This window comes from Stenella coeruleoalba (assembly GCF_951394435.1).
Source record: "Stenella coeruleoalba genome assembly, chromosome: 3".
NCBI lineage: Eukaryota > Metazoa > Chordata > Mammalia > Artiodactyla > Delphinidae > Stenella > Stenella coeruleoalba.
In genome coordinates this window covers 100,975,430-100,994,490 of record NC_137148.1, presented here as the reverse complement: position 1 = coordinate 100,994,490, position 19,061 = coordinate 100,975,430, and the positions used below count along the sequence as shown (strand labels likewise).

The 19,061-nt window shown below is 44.5% G+C and overlaps 1 protein-coding gene across 2 annotated transcripts; it reads left to right on the top strand.

Annotated features, from left to right (window-relative positions):
- The first annotated feature begins 575 nt into the window (after positions 1 to 575).
- On the top strand, positions 576 to 18,584 carry PPIC (peptidylprolyl isomerase C). Of its 2 annotated transcripts, XM_079916026.1 has the most exons (6): positions 576 to 756; positions 7,089 to 7,202; positions 7,664 to 7,757; positions 10,614 to 10,798; positions 12,455 to 12,624; positions 17,012 to 18,584. In XM_079916026.1, the coding sequence occupies exons 1-5, from the start codon at positions 640 to 642 to the stop codon at positions 12,581 to 12,583; spliced, it is 639 nt and encodes a 212-aa protein (XP_079772152.1). In that variant the 5' UTR covers positions 576 to 639; the 3' UTR covers positions 12,584 to 12,624; positions 17,012 to 18,584. The 2 variants fall into 2 exon arrangements, with proteins under 2 accessions (XP_079772152.1, XP_079772151.1); XM_079916025.1 differs by lacking the exon at positions 17,012 to 18,584 and having other exon boundaries at positions 12,455 to 13,059.
- Positions 18,585 to 19,061: the final 477 nt, after the last annotated feature.

The window sequence follows — 19,061 nt, the reverse complement described above, 5'->3', positions numbered from 1 at the left end:
CAACTTGAAACATCTCAATGAGAGGTCATTCATCATGTGTAATCGAGTCGAAACATCCGGGGTCCCAGAGTTCTGAGAGGCGTCCAAAACTTAGCTAAAGCCTCTGATGGAACATTGGAACCTGGCAGGCGCGGCGGAGGCTGCTCCAAGGGCAGCTGCGGTCACAGACCGGGACCCGTCCGCAGAGTCCCCAGCCCTAAGGCGCGTAAGTTGCCAGGAGGACCCGGAGCCCGGAGAGTCCTCGACTTTCCATCAGGTTTAATACGCGTCTACGCTGTAAGTTCCTGGCGATACCCCAGCGCACACCCCTCAGCTCCCGGGTCCGGGCCGAGCCCGCAGCACCCGAGCAGCGCTGGCTCGCTCCGGATCCCGGAGCCCAGAGCAGCCTCTGGGTGGCTGGATTCGGCTGCGCCCTCCGTGGCGCGCCACTCGCGAGTCCTTAGCTCGGGTCGCTGGGCTGAACTTGGGAGGAGGCGCCCTCGGTTCCGGGCCTGCCCAGACTGCCCCATCCCCATCACCCCCGCCCCCCCCCCCCGCCCCGAACCGGGAGCGCGCAGGCGCAGCCGGCCGAGAGTTCCACCAGCGGTACCGGAGCCTGCGGTTGCGCCCGAGGCGCTGCCCCCGCTGCCACCCCTCACGATGGGCCCGGGTCCCCGGCTGCTGCTACCTCTGGTGCTTTGCGTGGGGCTCAGCGCTCTCGTACCTCCTGCGGGAGCGTCAGGCGTCCGCAAGCGAGGCCCCTCGGTGACGGCCAAGGTGACTGGGCGGCGGGCAGCAGTTTCTCCTCGTGCTGGCCGAGGGGATGGGAGAGCTTTGGGGACTGGAACCTCAGGGTCAGGGGCGGCGAGGAGGGGGCTTCCCGGGCGCAGAGGACGGGAGGCGGCCGGGGGGCTAGGTGGCAGGAGGCTGCCCGCGCGCGGGGGCCCGCGCTCTCCCGGGAGACTGTGGGGGCGCTGGGCCCCCGCCGCCGGCTGTCTGAACTTTGCCTGGGAGTTGGGAGAAGCTTCCGGAACCGGCGGGCCCTTTCTTCAGGAAGGAGACCGCCGAGTACTTCCTTCGCCTTGGCGGGGACTAGGGAATAGAAGCAGGAAGAATGCGGGAGGGACGGGGACTGGCGGAGGAGACGCGTTGCGAGCGGAGGGGTTGCAGCTGGGCCGCCCGCTGCGGGTGTCACCTGACCTGGCAGATCCCAGGTCCAGCCCCTGTCGCGGTGGGGTCGGGGCAGGCGTTACGTGGCCTTGCTGAAACCAAGGGCTATCCTCCTTTTCCAGTATTTAGGAACGACCGTCCTCCCCGGGGAGGGAGAGGTGCGCTTTTCAGACTCTGGCGGCTGGTGGGTGGACCCCAGGGCTTGGGGACGGTGCTAGCAAGGCACAGGCGGCTCCAGTATAACTGAGGCCAGCCTTTTGATCACGATTGGGGGGTGGGGTGGGGGGACATCTGCCATAGACTGTGTCTTTACAGCTTCAGGTCCTTCCCCACCATATTTAGCCAAGGTTAAAGGATAATGGGAGGGTGCAGGGAGAGATAGAGGGAGGGAGGGAGCGGATGATTTGGGGCCCTTGATGACCACTTCTAGAAAACCCAGTGGCAGGGGTGTCTTGGAATCTGGAAGGAGGGACAGCTGCAGGTGGTCTTAACAATCGGTCCGGTGTCTGCCAGTAGAAATGATACTGTTGGATGCTTAAATCCTCTACCACACACCCCACCCGAGGATGGGGGAGGACAAGGGGCGGGGGAGGTTCCGCCCAACATCTGACGTAGCCTAAGAGTGAACAGAAAGGCCGTGCTGCGGAGTACGTGCGGTGATAAACTGAGCTTGCTGGCTTTGAGCACTGATTCTCCTCCCAGCCCCTTGATCTTTGGGGCTTATCTAGCTTTGGGAAACGGCTTATACAAAGCCACATAGCTGAAGGGGGGGAAGTGGGGGGGGTGTTCTTCCAATCTGCAGATACTATTTGGGTCTCATGGGATAAGCCTTAAACATAAAATTCATGAAGTTGAAATGATGAAGGAAATAAACCCGGAAATAGATTGGGTGACATTTAAAAATACCTGAAGGGTAAGAAAAAAAAAAAAGCCTGGCAAAGACTTAGGAGGCAAAGGGAACTGCATATGCAAGGCCTCCAGACAGAAAAGTATGTTCAGAGGATGGAGAAAGGATGGTGTGGCTTCAGCCCAGGGATGAGAGGGGGAGTGGCTTGAGATGAGGTTCTGGGTGAGCAGCAGCAAGATCAGGTAGTGCCTTCCGGGCCACAGTTCGGAGTATGGGTTTTAAGGCAATTATTCTCATAATTTGAGGTCTTATTCTAAGTGCAGTTATAGCTGCTGAATGGTTTTAAGCATGGGATTGACATGATCTCATATATGCTTTTAAACAATTACTGTGGTTGTTCAGTGGAGAGTGAACTGGGAGGTCTTCAGGGCTCCAGGTCAGAATCTGGATGGTGGTGGCTTGGATTAGGGGGGGTAATGGTGGAAATGGGGAGCCAGGGAGGGACTAGAAATCGACTTTTGAAGTGTAACTAACAGGACTTGCTGACTGTTTAGATAAGGGTGGGAGAAAGGGAGTAGGACTGTCAGATGAAATACAGGATGCCCAGTGAGATGTGAATTTCAGATATGCAACGAATAATTTGTTACTGTGAGAACGTCACCTATAGTATTTGGGAACAGGCTTACCTGGGAAGCTTTTAGACCTACCAGTGCAGAGACTACCCCAGAGCAAGTAATCAGTAATCACAGTCTCTGGGAGTGTGGAGCTGCGGTTGGGAACCTCGAGGAGAGGGGAGGAAGCTGGTGGCTGCAAGAGGGGAAGAGTTGGGGCATCTTAGCCCCAAGTCCAGGGTGCTGTCACTGAGGGAGTTTTCAGGACTCTACTTTTGGAACAGTCACTCAATCTATCTCCTTTTTTCCCACCCCATTTGTCATTACGTTCTAAAAACTGTGTAGGCATGTCCTTCCACCTTTTCAACTCTGTTGAATTACTTTTTCAGTGGACATTTTAAAACAACTAATCTATTGGAAAGTAGAAACATTAAAAAATGATTTCTCTGAGTGTGGAAAAGTAGATTACTTGGCCATCACTCTAGTTTATTGTTTTCCCCAGCAGTCTTTACCTTTTCCTCTGATTTTGTTTAAAAACAGGAATCTGTAAATGAGAGGTGTGAAGTGCTATTCCCCCCAGGGCCCTTTAATGGCACTCACCTTGTCCATGAATCCTGCTGCCAGCTGGACACCTCAGCCTCCTGGCCATCCGTGGAGCCTCGGGTTTGGGCTCCAGCTCGCTGGTCTCAAAATCCACCGAATTAGTGTTTGCAGCCCTGCACTTTCCAGCAGATGCCATGGGCTCTGTGCAGGGTCAGACACCGAGACTGCAGAAAATACTGCTGCCATCTTTCCAGCTGCACTCATGTCACACTTTGCTGGCACTTCCCGCAGCTCTTGGAGTGGCCAAGAGGCTTCAGCTGGGGTAACAACAAGTTACCTAATGTCTGAGGCTCCTCCTCTGTTCCATTTCTATTTCCTCTGGAAGTGGAAAGAGAAATAATACCTACCTGCAGGGTTTTGCATATTAGATGTGATAAAGCATGTAAAATGCTTAGCCCTGATTGAAGTTCCTGATTAAAGAGGTCAATTGTTAGTGTTATTTGTGTTATGTTATTAATCCTCCTGTGGCAGTGCAGCCCTGAGAGGAATCATCATCTGGGTACAGATGACGAACAGGAGCTCAGAGCTGCCCAAGGTCCCATGGCCAGTTAGTGCTGGAGCTGGTTTGAGGACAGTTTCCTGGACCTCACAGCTCGTGTCCTTGGTGTCTTCCCCAGTTACTTTGGAAATGGAAGCAGGATTAACCCTACAGGGTTTGGGCCAGGCTATGTGAGTGCCTCTTGCCTCTTCCCCTGTCTCTCCCCACCTCCAGTGCCCTGTAATAAAAAAAAAAAAATTTTTTTTTACTTATTTATTTTTGGCTGCATTGGGTCTTCGTCGCTGCGCGTGGGCTTTCTCTAGCTGCAGTGAGCAGGGGCTACTCTTTGTTACAGTGTGCGGGCTTCTCATTGCAGTGGCTTCTCTTGTTGTGGAGCACAGACTCTGGGCACGTGGGCTTCCATAGTTGTGGCACATGGGCTCAGTAGTCGTGGCTCGCAGGCTCTAGAGCACAGGCTTAGTGACGCACGGACTTAGTTGCTCTGCGGCATGTGGGATCTTCCCGGACTAGGGCTCGAACCCATGTCCCCTGTGTTGGAGGATTCTTAACCACTGCACCACCAGGGAAGTCCCCCCGTAATTTTCAAATGACTTTCAAGGGCAGCCTCAAGGGAAAAAAGGAGTGACTGAGGGGCCAGCTCCTGAAGTGCAACATGGAATTCAAGTGCCACCTTTTCCAGGAAGCCTGCCCAGATCTCCATAGATAATCATCACTCTAACCGTGACATTTTATCTGTACATATCTTCTCGTGAAACCTGACTTCCCATTATAGTATAGCGAGTATCTATATGCTTTCTCTTCTGTGGGACGGTAAGCTCCAGGAGGGTAGGGACTTTGCAGCCCCACCCCTTGTCTAGCACGGGGCCTGTTCCCAAGGACACGCAGCAAAGTCACAGACGATATCAGGGTGAGAGGGTTTGCCTGGCAGCCACCCTGGGCCCACCTTCACCCTCTGTCTAGGTGTGTGTGCGCCCTGGTCCTCATTTAGTATCAACTGGCATTGAACTATTTAGGATTTTTTGAGTACCTGCGTGAGCTGACACTGCAGAGCACTGGGAATCTAAAAACACCGTTTCTACCCCTTAAGGGTTCCCTGCCTAGACAGAGCCATATTCATCATAAATCTCAGTCCAAGTGAACGCAGCCTCAAATTGAAATTTTGTCTTTCATGCTCCTAGTGTTGCCTAACAAAAGCTGGATCTCTTAGCTGGCATCCTTCCTTTGCCTCTGGAACTGGTGAGAGTCTCCCTTCCCAGCCGGCTGCGGTCAGAAGGGCTGTGTTGCTTCTCTGCACATGGATCACTTTTCCTGACTCAGTGCTTTGGTCCCAGAAAGAACTGCCCATCCTTGTCCCTGGAGGCTGCTCCCCTCCTTCCAGGCCTGCCTCCCATCACACCTTTGCCAGGATGCCTTCCTTCAGCCTTAACATTCCTCCAGAACAGGGGGTGTACAGTGTTCTTGGGGCATTTGTAACCTGGGGCCTTGTGCTATGGTTGTTCGTTTACTTGGCCTGTTTACATAAGCTCCCTTAGGACAGGGACTCCCTCCAGTAGCTTGTACCCTCACGCTGCCTTCTGCATGGATCTTTGACAAGTACTTGTTGACAATAAGATTTGATTTCATCATTTCCATTAGAGTTAGGGAAACTCTGCTATATTTTCTTGCCATCACGCATGAAGTTGAAGGATGCTGTGGTTTGGAAAAAAAATCATATTAATATGTGTGCTAGGCTGCGTGTAAGAAAATAAGATTTTTACTGAAGAGTGATGCTGGGTGACAGACACTTTTGCTTCATCTTCTTATGCTGCCCTCCCATATTTGATTCTCTTTGCTGTTGAAGTGTTCACAGGCTTTATTTCCTCTTCTTTATTTTAAAAGTCTGATAGGCTTTTCTAGTGTCTTATAGGGTGCTTCTTTACGATTACATACCCAATTCTTGTCCCAGTGCTGCTTCGTTATTGCCTGTTATTGAATTTACTCCTTGGTTCAGAAATCCCTTTGGAGAACCTGCTTCTCTTTGACCCCAGCTCTGCATGCTGGGCTCCTGTGGGTGTTAATGCAGCTTCCTGAATTGTCCTACTCCACTGCACTGCCCATTCTCAAGGGCACCGTCTTCTGTGCATTCTATGAAGTTTTACCATATAAATAATAATACAGTCTTTGCTGCTTTGGCCATGTAAAATTGCAAAATACCACATCATCCTGTGAAAGACGTCCTGACGTATTGACAGAAGCTCTTGTCTTGAACTACAGCTTGACAGTCTTTACTTCGTGATTTTTCTAAACTGTACGACATCTTTTGTCTTTGACAACCCTTCTTATATTTTTTAAAGCCATCTCTTGAATGTCTTTTTTACCCATTCAAACAGTACATTGGTTCGTATAATCTAAACTCGCTAATAGAATGCCCTTTGACTCCATGGCCTTTTCAAGCATTCTATCTCAGAATCATCTCAACACAGTGATTTGTGAAGCAAGATGTATGTAATTTCATTTCAGATGAAACAGTTAAAAAAAAAGTCCAAGAGAGCTTTTAAAGTTTATCTGCAAAAAAAAAGTGACTCATTTCTGGATGTGTGCTTGCTCTTTTCTGTTCTAAACTGTTGTGACAGAGTAAGGACACGTTGTACATGTGCAGCTTTGGGGACATGATGACTGAATTTGGTGTCTGAGTTTACAGGGTAAATGGTTCTGTCAGGACCTGAGTGTAATGTTTGTTGTATTTTGGGTGCAGCTGTGGCCCTGGTGCCTTAGTGTGTCTGGACGTGAGTGGCAGGCCTTCTGGAGGAGTGTTGTGTGTTGTGATAATCTTTCATGGTCCCCTTGACAGCAGATGTCTACTGAGAACTCATTGGGAATTTAGCGCTGCTCGAAGTTATGAAAAAATAAATCTGGATGGTTAGACTGTTTCTCTCCTCACCATTTTTTTTCCTCCTGCCAAGACTGGAGAGCATTACCTCTCAGGAGACCAACAGTCTCCACTCTAACCCGTGTCCGCAGATCTAGGAAACGGGAGGCCAGAGCAGTGCTGGTCTGGGTTGTGGAGGGGAGAGGAATTCTTGAAGACATTACTGGCTGACTCTGACAGTATTGAGTCCAACTTTAAACCCAGTTTCTAGTACAGTGCCTGGCCTAGAGGTGGTGCTCCGTAACTGTTTGGTGAATGAATATTTGTGAGTGAAATGTACCCACAAGATGGTTTCAGAGCTCCTTTACTTTATATCATGCTCCTTCATAAAATAGCTCCTTCGTGCTCCTTTATAAAATACTGGTGGGCAGGGCCCTTGCATGGGGATCAGTTCTCAGATTATCATGTTCCCTTACCTTGTATTGTGGCTTTTTCACATTATAACCTTCTCTGCCTTTCAACCACACGCAGGTCTTCTTTGATGTGAGGATTGGAGATAAAGATGTTGGCAGAATTGTGATTGGCCTCTTTGGAAAAGTTGTGCCCAAGACTGTGGAAAATTTTATCGCTCTGGCAACAGGAGAGGTATGTCTCAGTTTTATTCCCTTTAACTGGGCAGAAGTAGATCTTCCTTCTTTTAAGCCAAACGTAAAGATGTATTCTGGGAAAATAAGTATTAAATTAGTAGATGAGATGAACTTGAGACATCTAACAATATTTTACTTTATTTTCCTAGAAAATCGCTATTCTTCAAGCCTTCAGTTTCCTCAGGGTTCTAGAAACTGACAGGAAACAGTCATCAAGTGAAAATGCAGACTTCTCTCTTTTTACTTGTGCAGGTTAATACTTTACCTCTATAGTTTATGTGTTTACTTTTCAGTCAGCTAATGATAAATTTCTATCAGTAAATTATTGCAGGCACCTAATCTAGTTCTGTAGATATTTTGTGTAATTTTCTCATTTTGTCATTTCCAGATAAACACTGGGGTTTATCTTACAGTATGGGTTGTATCTACTTGTGTATTCAATTGACATAATCTCTTTAGAAAGGATATGGATATAGAGGAAGCAAATTTCATCGCGTCATCAAAGATTTCATGATTCAAGGAGGAGACTTCACCAGTGGAGATGGCACTGGCGGTAATGTTGTCTAACATTTTTCCTTTCCTGCTTACCCAGGTGAAACCTAAGATTAAGATGATGTATTTACCCAGCATATTGAATTCCCAGATTTAAGGAACAAAGTCATAAAGACAACCAGACTAATTTTTCAAGAAGGATTGAGTTGGGGTGGGGGTGCCGTATCTGACAAAATCTTGGTAGGTGTGAATGAGTGAGGCCTCCTAATTTGTAACAGTATTGCTTTGGTGTTCATTATCTTTCCATAGTGGAGGTATATTCATTTAGTAGGCTGTTTTGCAGTGCTTAAAATCCTAGACTTCTGGTATGTAGCAATACAGAAAGATGTCTGTCATAGCAAGGAAACGTAGACTGAAAAACTGTACCCTGGGGTGGCAGCCAGCTGCAGATGTGCACGTTGGTGGAGGGGGTCTGGGGACATCACGCCAGAATGACGAGGCTGGTATTTAGGTGGCAGGATTATAGGTGAATGTACCTCCTTCTTTCAAAATTCTTTCATTTTAATTGTCAGCTTTTTCAACAATAAAAAAATTAAGTAATAGACAACTTGTCAAAATTACAGTATACATTAATTTTTATCAACAAAGTTAGAATTCTATAAAGTACAAATAATTCAATTTACAGAGTTTAAGTATCTCTGAGCTTATTGTTTCTCATTGAGGATTCCAGCTACCCAGCTCCCTGGACTATTTTTCCCCAGAAATGTAGTGAATTCCTGAACACACACACAGTATATAACCACACAGAATTTAAATTTACTTCAGGTTTAAGATTTTTAATTCAGCAAATACTGGTTTTGGTGGATATTAAATTGCTAACTTTTTCAAGAAACAAGCCATTTTCAAGCACTATTGTTCATTTTATGTTTATTGCAATTTTTTAAATAACAAAATGGCTGCCATTAAATGTTTGGATTTGCCAGACACTTCAGGAGGATTACTTTTAGTCCCTGCAGAAATGCTGCCAGGTATGGGAATGTAGAATGGAGCACAGGAACATGTTCAGGTTACTTGGTTTCATGGGGTTGGTGAGGATGCTCAGGGTAGCAACCCCAGCTGCTGCAGAGCTGGGTCTCAGTGGAAAAGCCTGCAGCTCCAGTACGGGTTCCCTCAGGACTGGCACCCCACCGCCCTGCCTGGGGCCCAGCAAGAATGGTGATGGAGTTCTACTGTGTCCTCTTTTCTGTGTCCCTCTCTCTCTCTGCTTTCCCTGCTCTGTGTGTGTGTATGGGTTCACATGAGATTTGTAGATAGGACCTTTTGGATCATTTAAACTTTGCTACCAGCCCACCTCATATGTCACTTACCAACCAGCTATAAATGGCTTGCCTTTGGTATCCACTTCTGGTCCTTCTAACTGAGCCAGGATTTTTTTTTTTCTGGGTAAGATGAATTATATTTGATCTAGTCTACAAAAAAAAAAAAAAAAAAAAAGTCAGGTTTCCTTAAATTATTAAATATTGTATTAATTACTCAGATAAGTATAAAATAAGACAATTACAAAGGAGTGAAGTTGTTAAAATATCTAGTTATTCATTCAAAAGCCATATATTGCAAGATGTAAACCTTAAGAAGGAAAATAATTAGGATTCACAGAATGTCCTTACTAATTCCTCTACTGCAACACTTTGTAGATATTGTGTTTTAAAAGTTAACTACATTAGCTGTGAAGAAGTTTTGGTTGTATATAAATGAAGAAAAACACCTTATGTGAGACCCAAGTCTTAAGGAAGTAGAATTTTTGCCTGGTCCTTCACAAGTACTGCATAGTAAGAAAGGAGATGACACAAGAGCTAACTGAGCCAGGACTTTAAGGCTGGCCACCAATGGATAAGGAGCCCTGCAGCGGAGGAGGTGGGTGTGACAGTCACTCAGGGTGTTAGGGGATGGAGCAGATACTTTTCATGGTCTGTACTGTTGTTTTATAGGAAAAATGTGTTCTGCTCTCCCTGCTGCTGTGCTTGATCTCCAGCCCCCATGCCTGCCTTTGGTTCTTCCGTCCAAGGTTGGCTCCCTGGGTGCTCTCAGTTGCTGTGATCCTCTGTATCCTGATGAGCCCTGAAGTCATCAAGCCTAATGACTTCCAGGCTTGCGCTGTTCTCAGTGCTGAGGCTCTTCATGCTTAGGGAACCAGAGTTAGAGCCAGAAGGTCAAGTTCTACTCTGCTGTTTTCAAGTTTGATAACCTCTGTTTCCCATTCAAAATGGGAATGAGAAAACCTATTCTACAGGATTGTTGTGAGAATTTACTAAGGGTGTATATTAAGTGCGTATTGTACTCTGGTTGGCTGCAGAGGTAGGAGTGATCCAGGGCAAGTGACCTGCACCTCAGGACAGAGGTGGAGCCACTAGGTTCGCTTATCCACCTTTCCATTGGGCTTCACAATGTCATCCTGCCCTTCAGTTCCTTCTCGTTTCAGAGTGAAATCACTGACTTGCTTGTTCAGGGTTTGGGTCTTGGTTTGAGGCCAGAGGGCATCCTTCCATCTTGTGTCATACTTAAGGCTTTTGTTTATTTGTTTTGGTCCCTGATGCCCTGTTTCCTTAAGGAGCTAATTTTTTTTTTTTAAATTTTTTTGGCTGTGCTGCGTGGCATGCAGGATCCTAGTTCCCCAGCCAGGGATCTAACCCATGCCCCCTGCAGTGGAAGCATGGGATCTTAACTACTGGACCTCCAGGGAAGTCCCCGTTAATTTTATCCTCTGCTTTATTTCTCCTTATATTTGACCATCTTTTCCCCATCCCCACCTCCTACAGGGTTCTATTAACCAATCTACTCAAACCTTATATTCCCCTTTGAAGAATTTACTTTCATAGAACATCTGTTGTCTCTCCCCTTTTTGTTTTGTCTCACTCAGGTATAAGCATTTATGGTGAGACATTTCCAGATGAGAACTTCAAACTGAAGCATTATGGCATTGGGTGGGTCAGCATGGCCAATGCTGGGCCTGACACCAATGGCTCTCAGTTCTTTATCACCTTGACCAAGCCCACCTGGTTGGATGGCAAACATGTGGTATTTGGAAAAGTCATTGATGGAATGGTAACTTGATGTATTATTTTTTCTCATTCAAAGATTTATAATGAGAGTACTCTTAGTGATTTAATCTCCAAACGTGCTTGTTAGAGAGCCATAATTACATGCTGACTGGCCTTTTCAAAGGTGAATAAATTATATATGGTGTGGTATTTTTAATTGTTAGGAGCATTGGGGCAGAAGCTGGGGACTTGACAGGGAGAAGTTGAGTACTTAATTCATCTCACACTTGAAATAAGTGGAAACTCTTTTTAAAGTAACCAGATAAAATCCCACATGTACATACAATGAAATATTATTCAGCCTTAAAAAGGAAGGAGATCCTGTCACATGCTACAACATGAATAAACCTTTGGAATGTTAAAGAAAACAAGCCAGTCACAAAAAGGCTGTATGAGTCCATTCAAATGAGGTATCTAATGTAGTCAAATACATGGGAACATAAAGCAGGATGGTGGTTGCCAGGGGCTGGGGGGATGAGGAAATCGGGAGCTCGTTTCAGTGGGTATCTCTATAGATCTTCAGTTTCATAAGATGAAAAAGTTCTGAAGTTTAGTTGCACAATAGTGTGAATATGCTTAAACTAATGAACTGTACACTTAGAAATGGATAAGACGGCAAATTTTATGTTATGTGTTTCTTACCACAATTCAAAATAAAATATTTTTAAAAGCCCTGAGCCCCATGTGGTTTATTTTTAAAACTCCTGAGCCTCCAGAGGTGGGCCCGCGAATAAGCGTGTTAAAAAATTGTGGTAACATGTACACAACATAGAAATTTCCATTTTAACCATGAAATAAGCAGTTTTTAAAGTGCCACAGGTAGTTCGGATGTGTAGCTGCTGCTTTAGGTACACGTGTGCACATATGAACCCACACACACAATCTATTTAGAAATATATATTATTGATATTATTAGAAGAATGCTGGTCGTTTATCTTAAATTAACCTAAGTCAGCCAGAGACTGGATTAGCTGACACCATGTCCAAAGCGCTCAGAGACTTTGTTGCTGTTTTTGTCTCAACGCTGTTTGGGAAACTCATCAGAAGTCCACTTGCCTAGTCCTGGCCCAGTATGTGACATAAATTAGTCCATGAGCTTGTGAAGCCTTCCGGAGTAGAGAAAGGGGCCTTTTACACGACTGTGGGGTTGGGGTTACATTAGTATCAGACTCAACCTGTAGATTACTGGCTGGGGTCGGCTTTAAAATGGACAAACCCAAAACTAGCTCCACTACTAAACTGCTTTCTGGCTCATTTTCTTATGCCTAGACCTCTTATAGAGTGGAGCTGAAACTGTCTCAAATTCCACGTTAACTCTTAAGTTGGGTTGTAACAAGTGACTAGAAATACTTTTTTTTATTAGCACTAGATGTTTGCAAAAATATCTAATTTTTTTAGAATATAAAATGCTAATAAAAAGAAGAGAGGAAATTCACAAATATGCTCTCTGATTAGCAAGCTAGTGGGTAAATTTTATTCTGTTATATATAAATTTCCTGACTAAATTTTCCATAGTTATCTTGCATGGTTTTTGTAATTATAGAAAAAGCAAAAACAACTTATTTCCCACTAGGGCTTTCAGACTTCACATTGATTTTACCTCTTGATCACCACAGTTGCTGGTCAGAAGTGATCCATGGGTCTACTTTTCTCTCACCAGACAGTGGTCCACTCCATAGAACTGCAGGCAACTGATGGGCATGACCGTCCACTCACCAACTGCTCCATCATCAACAGTGGCAAGATAGATGTGAAAACGCCCTTTGTGGTAGAGGTCGCTGACTGGTGATACAATGGGCAGAAAACAAAGAAGAACACACTCTGCCAGGGGTGTGTGTGTGTGTGTGTGTGTGTCTGTGTGTTGATTCTTAAAAGTTACTGTTTTGCTTTGTTTTTTAACTTTATTCTGTTTTCTACCCCAGATCACAGGAAGGTTATAGAAAGCAACCACTCAAAGTTTAGTTAGCATGAATTTTGGTAAATCACTTGTTGAGGGACTTTGCACTTAAAAGACATATCCCTTTCCTCCAATGGTGCTGTTTTTAAATTAGAAAACTTTGTATTGGCTATTTTCTTTTGAAGAACACAGTCATTTCTTTGCTGGATTCATTGTGACCCCCAGATTCAGTGATGCTGAAGATTTGTCTGAAAAAAGATGGGAACAAGAAGTTTATTACTTTGTATTCAAACAGAAATTCTTTTCAGGTAAAGGGAGATTTGATTAGTATTATCTGATATATGTCACAGGGACTTCTACCTAATGAAAGGTGCTTTGGTATTCTCTATATTAAATACTTTTTATGTAGATCAATTATTTTTGCAAGACTTTCTTTTAACCTGAAGTGCTTTAAAACAAAATATACAAAATATATGCATTTTAATGTTAATAATGAAAGATTAGCGAAGGTTCTATAAGTCAAAATATTAGCACAGCTGGATCATTTGGGATGGGAGTGCACAGAAAGGATGCCTGTCCATATCCCAAATACTTGAGCTGATTATTCACTAATTTTTACTCTGTGTAACATGTTTAGAAATTTCCCTTGAGTCCAGTTGCAACAAAAAGGAGTCTTTCTTCACTTACATAGTGGGGATGAAGATTCGGGCTGTACTTAAACTAGATGGGAAAGTAAAATCTTATTGGTGGGGCCTTGTTGTAACATACCTGGCTGTACCAGAATGTGCCTGATCTCTGTTCAAATGGGAGTGGTCGTTGTTAAACGGCCCCATTGCTTCTCCCCAAAATTACATCTCTTGAGCTGTATTCTAAGAAAACCGCTTCAATGAGAGATGAGGTGAAATGAGCATTCTTACTGCTGATAGGGGTGTTAATTGCTACAGTCCTCCTGAAGAGCATTTTGTTATTTTTTTCCAAAAAACTTCATTAAAGGCCTTTGATATGCCAGGTACCAGTTTTTGAGTTTGGGGAATACAGCAGTGGACAGCGAGAAAAAGGCATCATGGAACTTACATTCTAGTGATGAAGACAGAATAAATGAGGTAACAAATAAAAGGGTGTTGACACTGTAAAGAAAACACCAGGTTTGCTGGAAAGGCCCAGGTGCGGGCGAGGGAGAGGGGCGCTGTTTGGGTGGTCTCATGGGGGGACATTTGAGCTGAGCTCTGAGGAGAGAGAAGAGGCGGCTGTCAGGCCAGACCTGTGATCCAGGCCTTCCAGGCAGAGAGGGGAGAGATAACACGAGGGTCCTGAGGTGGAATGTGTGGATTCCAGGGCAGAAGAGAAAGCCAGTGTGCTGCAGCCTGAGAGGTCAGAGAGTAAGGCTGATAATGGAGCATTTGGGGCCTGGGGTGCCAGGGCAGAGCTCTTCTTTTATTCCCAGTACAGTGGGGAGCTATCGGGTTTAAGTTGTGGGGGGGCATGATATGATCTGCATGTAAGACTATTTTGTCTACTACGAGGAGGAGTTTTATAGGGGGTTGAAGTACATACCAGGAAACTCAAAACATTCGTATCCTTTGGAATCCCACTCCTGGGACTTTGCTGTAGACGGTGATCTGAACTTGAAAGCGTGACAATGCTGTGGACGGTCTGGCAACCCGTCCCCCTTGGTCCGGAGATGGCCACCTGTTTTCTTTGAGGAATCACACCATCCTTTCAGACACCTCTTATCCTTAGGGTGGGCTGACCCTACAGATGGGTACATGCCTGGCCTGGCAAACTCATTCATTAACTCACTTGATAAATACTAGATGCTGGAGAGAGCTGCAAACGAAACTGCCAGGCCTCGTGGTTCCCATGGAAGGAGACAAATAATTCGCACATATACCACGTGAATATATAACAGAACATCAGGTAGTCATAAGTCCACAAAGAGAAACAGGGAGAGAGACTAGAGAGTGAAGAGGGGATCACGGCAGTCCCTGAGTAGGGCCTGAAGGAAGTGAGAGGGCAGCAAACCATGGGGACATTGGGGGAAGAGTGAGCAAGGCAGAAGAGGGGACAAGAGTAGTGGCCCCGGATGAAGGGCAGACTGGTGGGCTCAAGAAACAGCAAAGGGTCCAGGTGTGCAGAGTGAGGGCAGTGGAGGAGTCAGATGGGAGAGGTGGGAAAGGGAGCAGGGGGTCCTATAGGCCAGTTGGAACATTCCCTTGTCCTGGCCCCAGTGACAGGCTCAGAGTTACATGTTTGACCCCAGTCATATTAGTGAGCTTCAACTGTGGGAGTTCTGCTGGGAGAAATGCTAGGACAGAGCTGCTGTTTCTTATGGGAAGAGGTAAAGGAGCAGGCGTGAGAATGAAATCAGCACAAAGGGAAGCTGGTCCAGGAGATGGAAGATGGATTCCTGAAGACACTGCTGAGCCCCTAAGTCTAGCCATGCCTGAAGCCAATCTCTACCCCTAGCTTTTTAATTACGCAAGCTAATACAGTTCCTCTTTTGCTTAAGCCAGGGTGAATTGATTTCTTGTGACTTACAGCCTAAAGTCTTTGTCTAATACAGCAATATTGGAAAAGTTTTACGTATAAAGATGTGAACTGCAGAATTGTTTATGATTGCAAAATACTGGAAGCAACTTGAATGTCCCAAAATGGTTATAAAGGAGTAGTATGCATTCATTAAGACTGATGCTACAAAACTCAGAGTACCGTGTTATAAAGAAAAAAGTAGAAATTCTGTATGCAGCACGATCTCAATTATGTAAATACATTCTCATAAAGCAAAAGCAACAAAATGTAGATTGACATAAAAACAAATGCAAATGGTGGGATTTTTAAAACTCATGTTTATATTTTCTTTACTTTTTGTCTTCGAATTTTTCTCTAGAGTGTATTTCTTTATAATACAATACTTGGGGAAAAACTTATTAAAATTTTTTTTAAAGGTAACACAGGAGGAAATTGGAAACAAATGTCCTCGTACATATAAAGTGCCTTAAGTCTCAAATGTCAGAAAGCACATAAGCCACCGCTACGCCCCCATGCATAAGGACATGTACTTTCTACCATATTTGCCATCTAGCTTTTTCATGAGTATGAACATAATGAGATCTCTCTTGTGATAAAGCAAAAATTGGTTCATTTTGGAAGTGCTGAAATTCTGAGACCACTAGTGCACAGGTAGCAAACTGTCAGGGTGTCTGTTATCCCAGATGATCTATGAGCGAACGTCACCCCCCCTGCTAAAAGCAGTTTATCCTGAGGGTCAGGCTGTATACTAAAAACATCAGCAAACTGATAACTACATATAAACTATTGCTTTATAACAAGGTCTATGTTTTCTGCAAAGGCTTTTGAAATAAACAGCTCGCTATTTAGCCAATCATGCTGCTAAAAGGACACAAACGTAGCCAAGGGTGTGTGTGGAATCACAGGAAAATTACACTGGCTGCTACCACCGCCATGCCCACATTATTATAATTCAGTCTTGAATCACTTTAATAAACAATTTAAACATTTTGGTATCCTTAGCCACAAGTTGTTTAATTCCAAGTGCTATTTAGCAATTTTCTGGAATATCAGATAAGAATTTAGTAAAATTTATTCTTGGGTCAGATTAATTAGAATGACACTTGCAAAATGATTGACTGCTCCATTTCCGATGAGTCTTTAGAACTCATCAACCTCATTTTTTAGTTCAGCTGTTTTGAATTACATAAAGACAAAAATATGGCAAGGATTTTATAGCAGGAAAAGGATTTGTTTTTGTTTTTCAAAATTCCTATAATTCAGGCAGCTGAAGAAATCTTTGATCTCGAAGGCTTAGAAATTCAAAGCCCCTCAAAGCACTTTTTTTTTTTTTAAGAAAAAGTAAAAACAGTATTTGTAATGGAAAATTTTGGTGCTGTTAAGTACATAACGGCTTTTACTTGTCTGCAGTTCATCTCATGGACTTGATTTTGGCCAAGTCTAAGTGTTAGGTGTGATACAACATCACCTGCTTGGAGATTCGCTAGTGTTACTGATATTCTAGAGTGATGGAAAAACAACTGGCACTGATGCAGAATTAGAGTGACTAGTCACAGAAGTCCCATCTGGGGGGAAAAAGAAGTCCATCTGACACATAGTAAGAGTCAAAACAAAATGCATTACAAAATCCATAAATGGAATTGTAAGCCCATCACTAGTTTCATTACAATGCTTGGGAGTCACAAATTTGGAGGATTTGGAAGGGACTCAACATGCCAATATATCTTCTATTGCCTACTTCTAAAGTTTTATTAGGAGTCATGTAAGTTTCCACATCCATTACTTTTTCAGAGGCTGTGAAGGACTTTCTTCCTGAAGCACACTGGGCCTTTAAAGTGCTATTAAAACTACGGTCACCATCTGTCCTAGGTGGTAAATATTATGTCCTGTCATTTGCATAGATATCTCAGTTTGAAAACCTGAACCTTTTTCTTCCAACCTGGACACAAAACACAGGTCTCCTGCCTGTGCCTCTTCTGGACACCAAGACCTACACTGGGACAGACTGTCTTGAGGAGAGGAGTAAGAACTGGTCAGCCTGGAGCAGAGAAAGTCAAGACTTGATTTATCCCTGCTGTCCTGGAAGTACACCTCTCTTATAAAGACCTAAGGACTTCTGAATTGCCTCCAAGCCTGTACAAGCTGCTCTCTCTGCCTACTGAGCCCCCGCCACCCTATCTGTTCCCTGCCATTCTTCAGGACTCAGTACCTGGGATCCCTCCCTCGACGAGCCTTCACTGGAAACTTCCTCACACCGTGTTCTAACTGCTTGCTTCCTGGGTGTCTCCTGTCTCCTCCTTGGACTGGAATTTGCTCTCGGCCAAGGATTAGATCATACTCATCTCCCCCTGAGACAGTGTTTCACACATAACTGATGCTCAATAAGTATGTTCAGAATCGGTAACCAAAAATAACCCACCTACAATTATACTATGAGGTATTTAAACTCTCTCAGGACTAGAAATATTGTTAAACATTGGCATTTGTCTTTTGACTCTTTCTACCCTTTTTCAAAGACTGTTACCTTTTTCAAAAAAAATTAACTTTTCCTCTTTATTTTCTGAGTTGAGGTTAGAAGGGCATGATAGAAGTAGACTGGCAAAAATGATGTGGGTGTCAAACAGTAGAAGAAAAGCCCCAAGTGGTGGTGAGCCTTCAGTGGCAGTGTCCGTGGTGAGTGGCAGCTGGCTTGGGTGACACACCTTGGTCATGAGCGTGCCAAGCTGCTGGCAGTCGGTGAGGCCCAGCCCTGAGCTGAGCAGTGTGGATTTGACCTGAGAAGTGATGAGAAACCACTCTCTCTCGAGTCTTAAGTACTGCGGAAGTCATGGTATCCACCTTGGAAACCTTTACACTTGAATCCTCATTTGTTGGGCAATTTATGTGGTTCAGTGAGAAAACTGCACAGTCACATGGCTCCACCACGTGTAAACCCAGTTAGGTAATAACATGATGCCCTTTGTGGTCAAAGTCACAGGTTTGCTCTCTGTGCTTGGCTTTGTTCCTGGCTACGGAGCGTATTCCTGACTCTCGTGAGCAAGGCACGAAGTTAGAAATAGTTCAGCAGCATAAATCTATCACCACAATGAGAAAAATCTAGCTTAGCTTCCTTCTGCTGGTCAGTCAGTGTTGCACCTAGTCTGCTTCTATGCAGCTGCAGGCACTGGGAGCTCTTTGGAGGATTTTTTTTTAATTCATGTTTTTCAAAATTTCATGCCTGGTAACGAAATATAAATTTCATGCCTGGTAAAGAAACATAAATGGGTATAAACAAATAAAATAAATCATTATTTGTCAATTATATCTCAATAAAGCTAAATAAAATAAAATAATAATAGATCAAATCCCTCCTGTGTAAAACCAGTGAATTGTTTCCCATTGCACATAGGCTATAAGCCTTGAATGCCATGTCCCAAGGAGGGCCCTGTGGGATCCAGCCCCAGCCCTCCACTATCCTCTACACTCACCCGTTTCCTTGGGGACCCTGACTGAAGCTCTCTCCTTGGTTGGGCTTTGGAACCTTCTGATGTCTCTGTGACACCCTCTCCCTTCTCCCATTCTTGCCAGTTAATTCCTCCAACATCCTTTGTCTCTACTTCAGTGTCACTACCTCAGAGAAGGTTCTTGACCTGCCCAAACCTAAGTTACGTATCTTCCCTGCACATAAGTAAACCTCCTTATTTTTCCTTTATAGCATGTAACACATTTTATAATGACACTTGGGGGCATATTTACCCATCTAATATCACATTATTCTGTAACTTCCATGAAGTCAAGGATTCTAGTTTACTCAGATTCACATTTAAAGATAGCAATGATTTAGAATGACACCATGATGCCT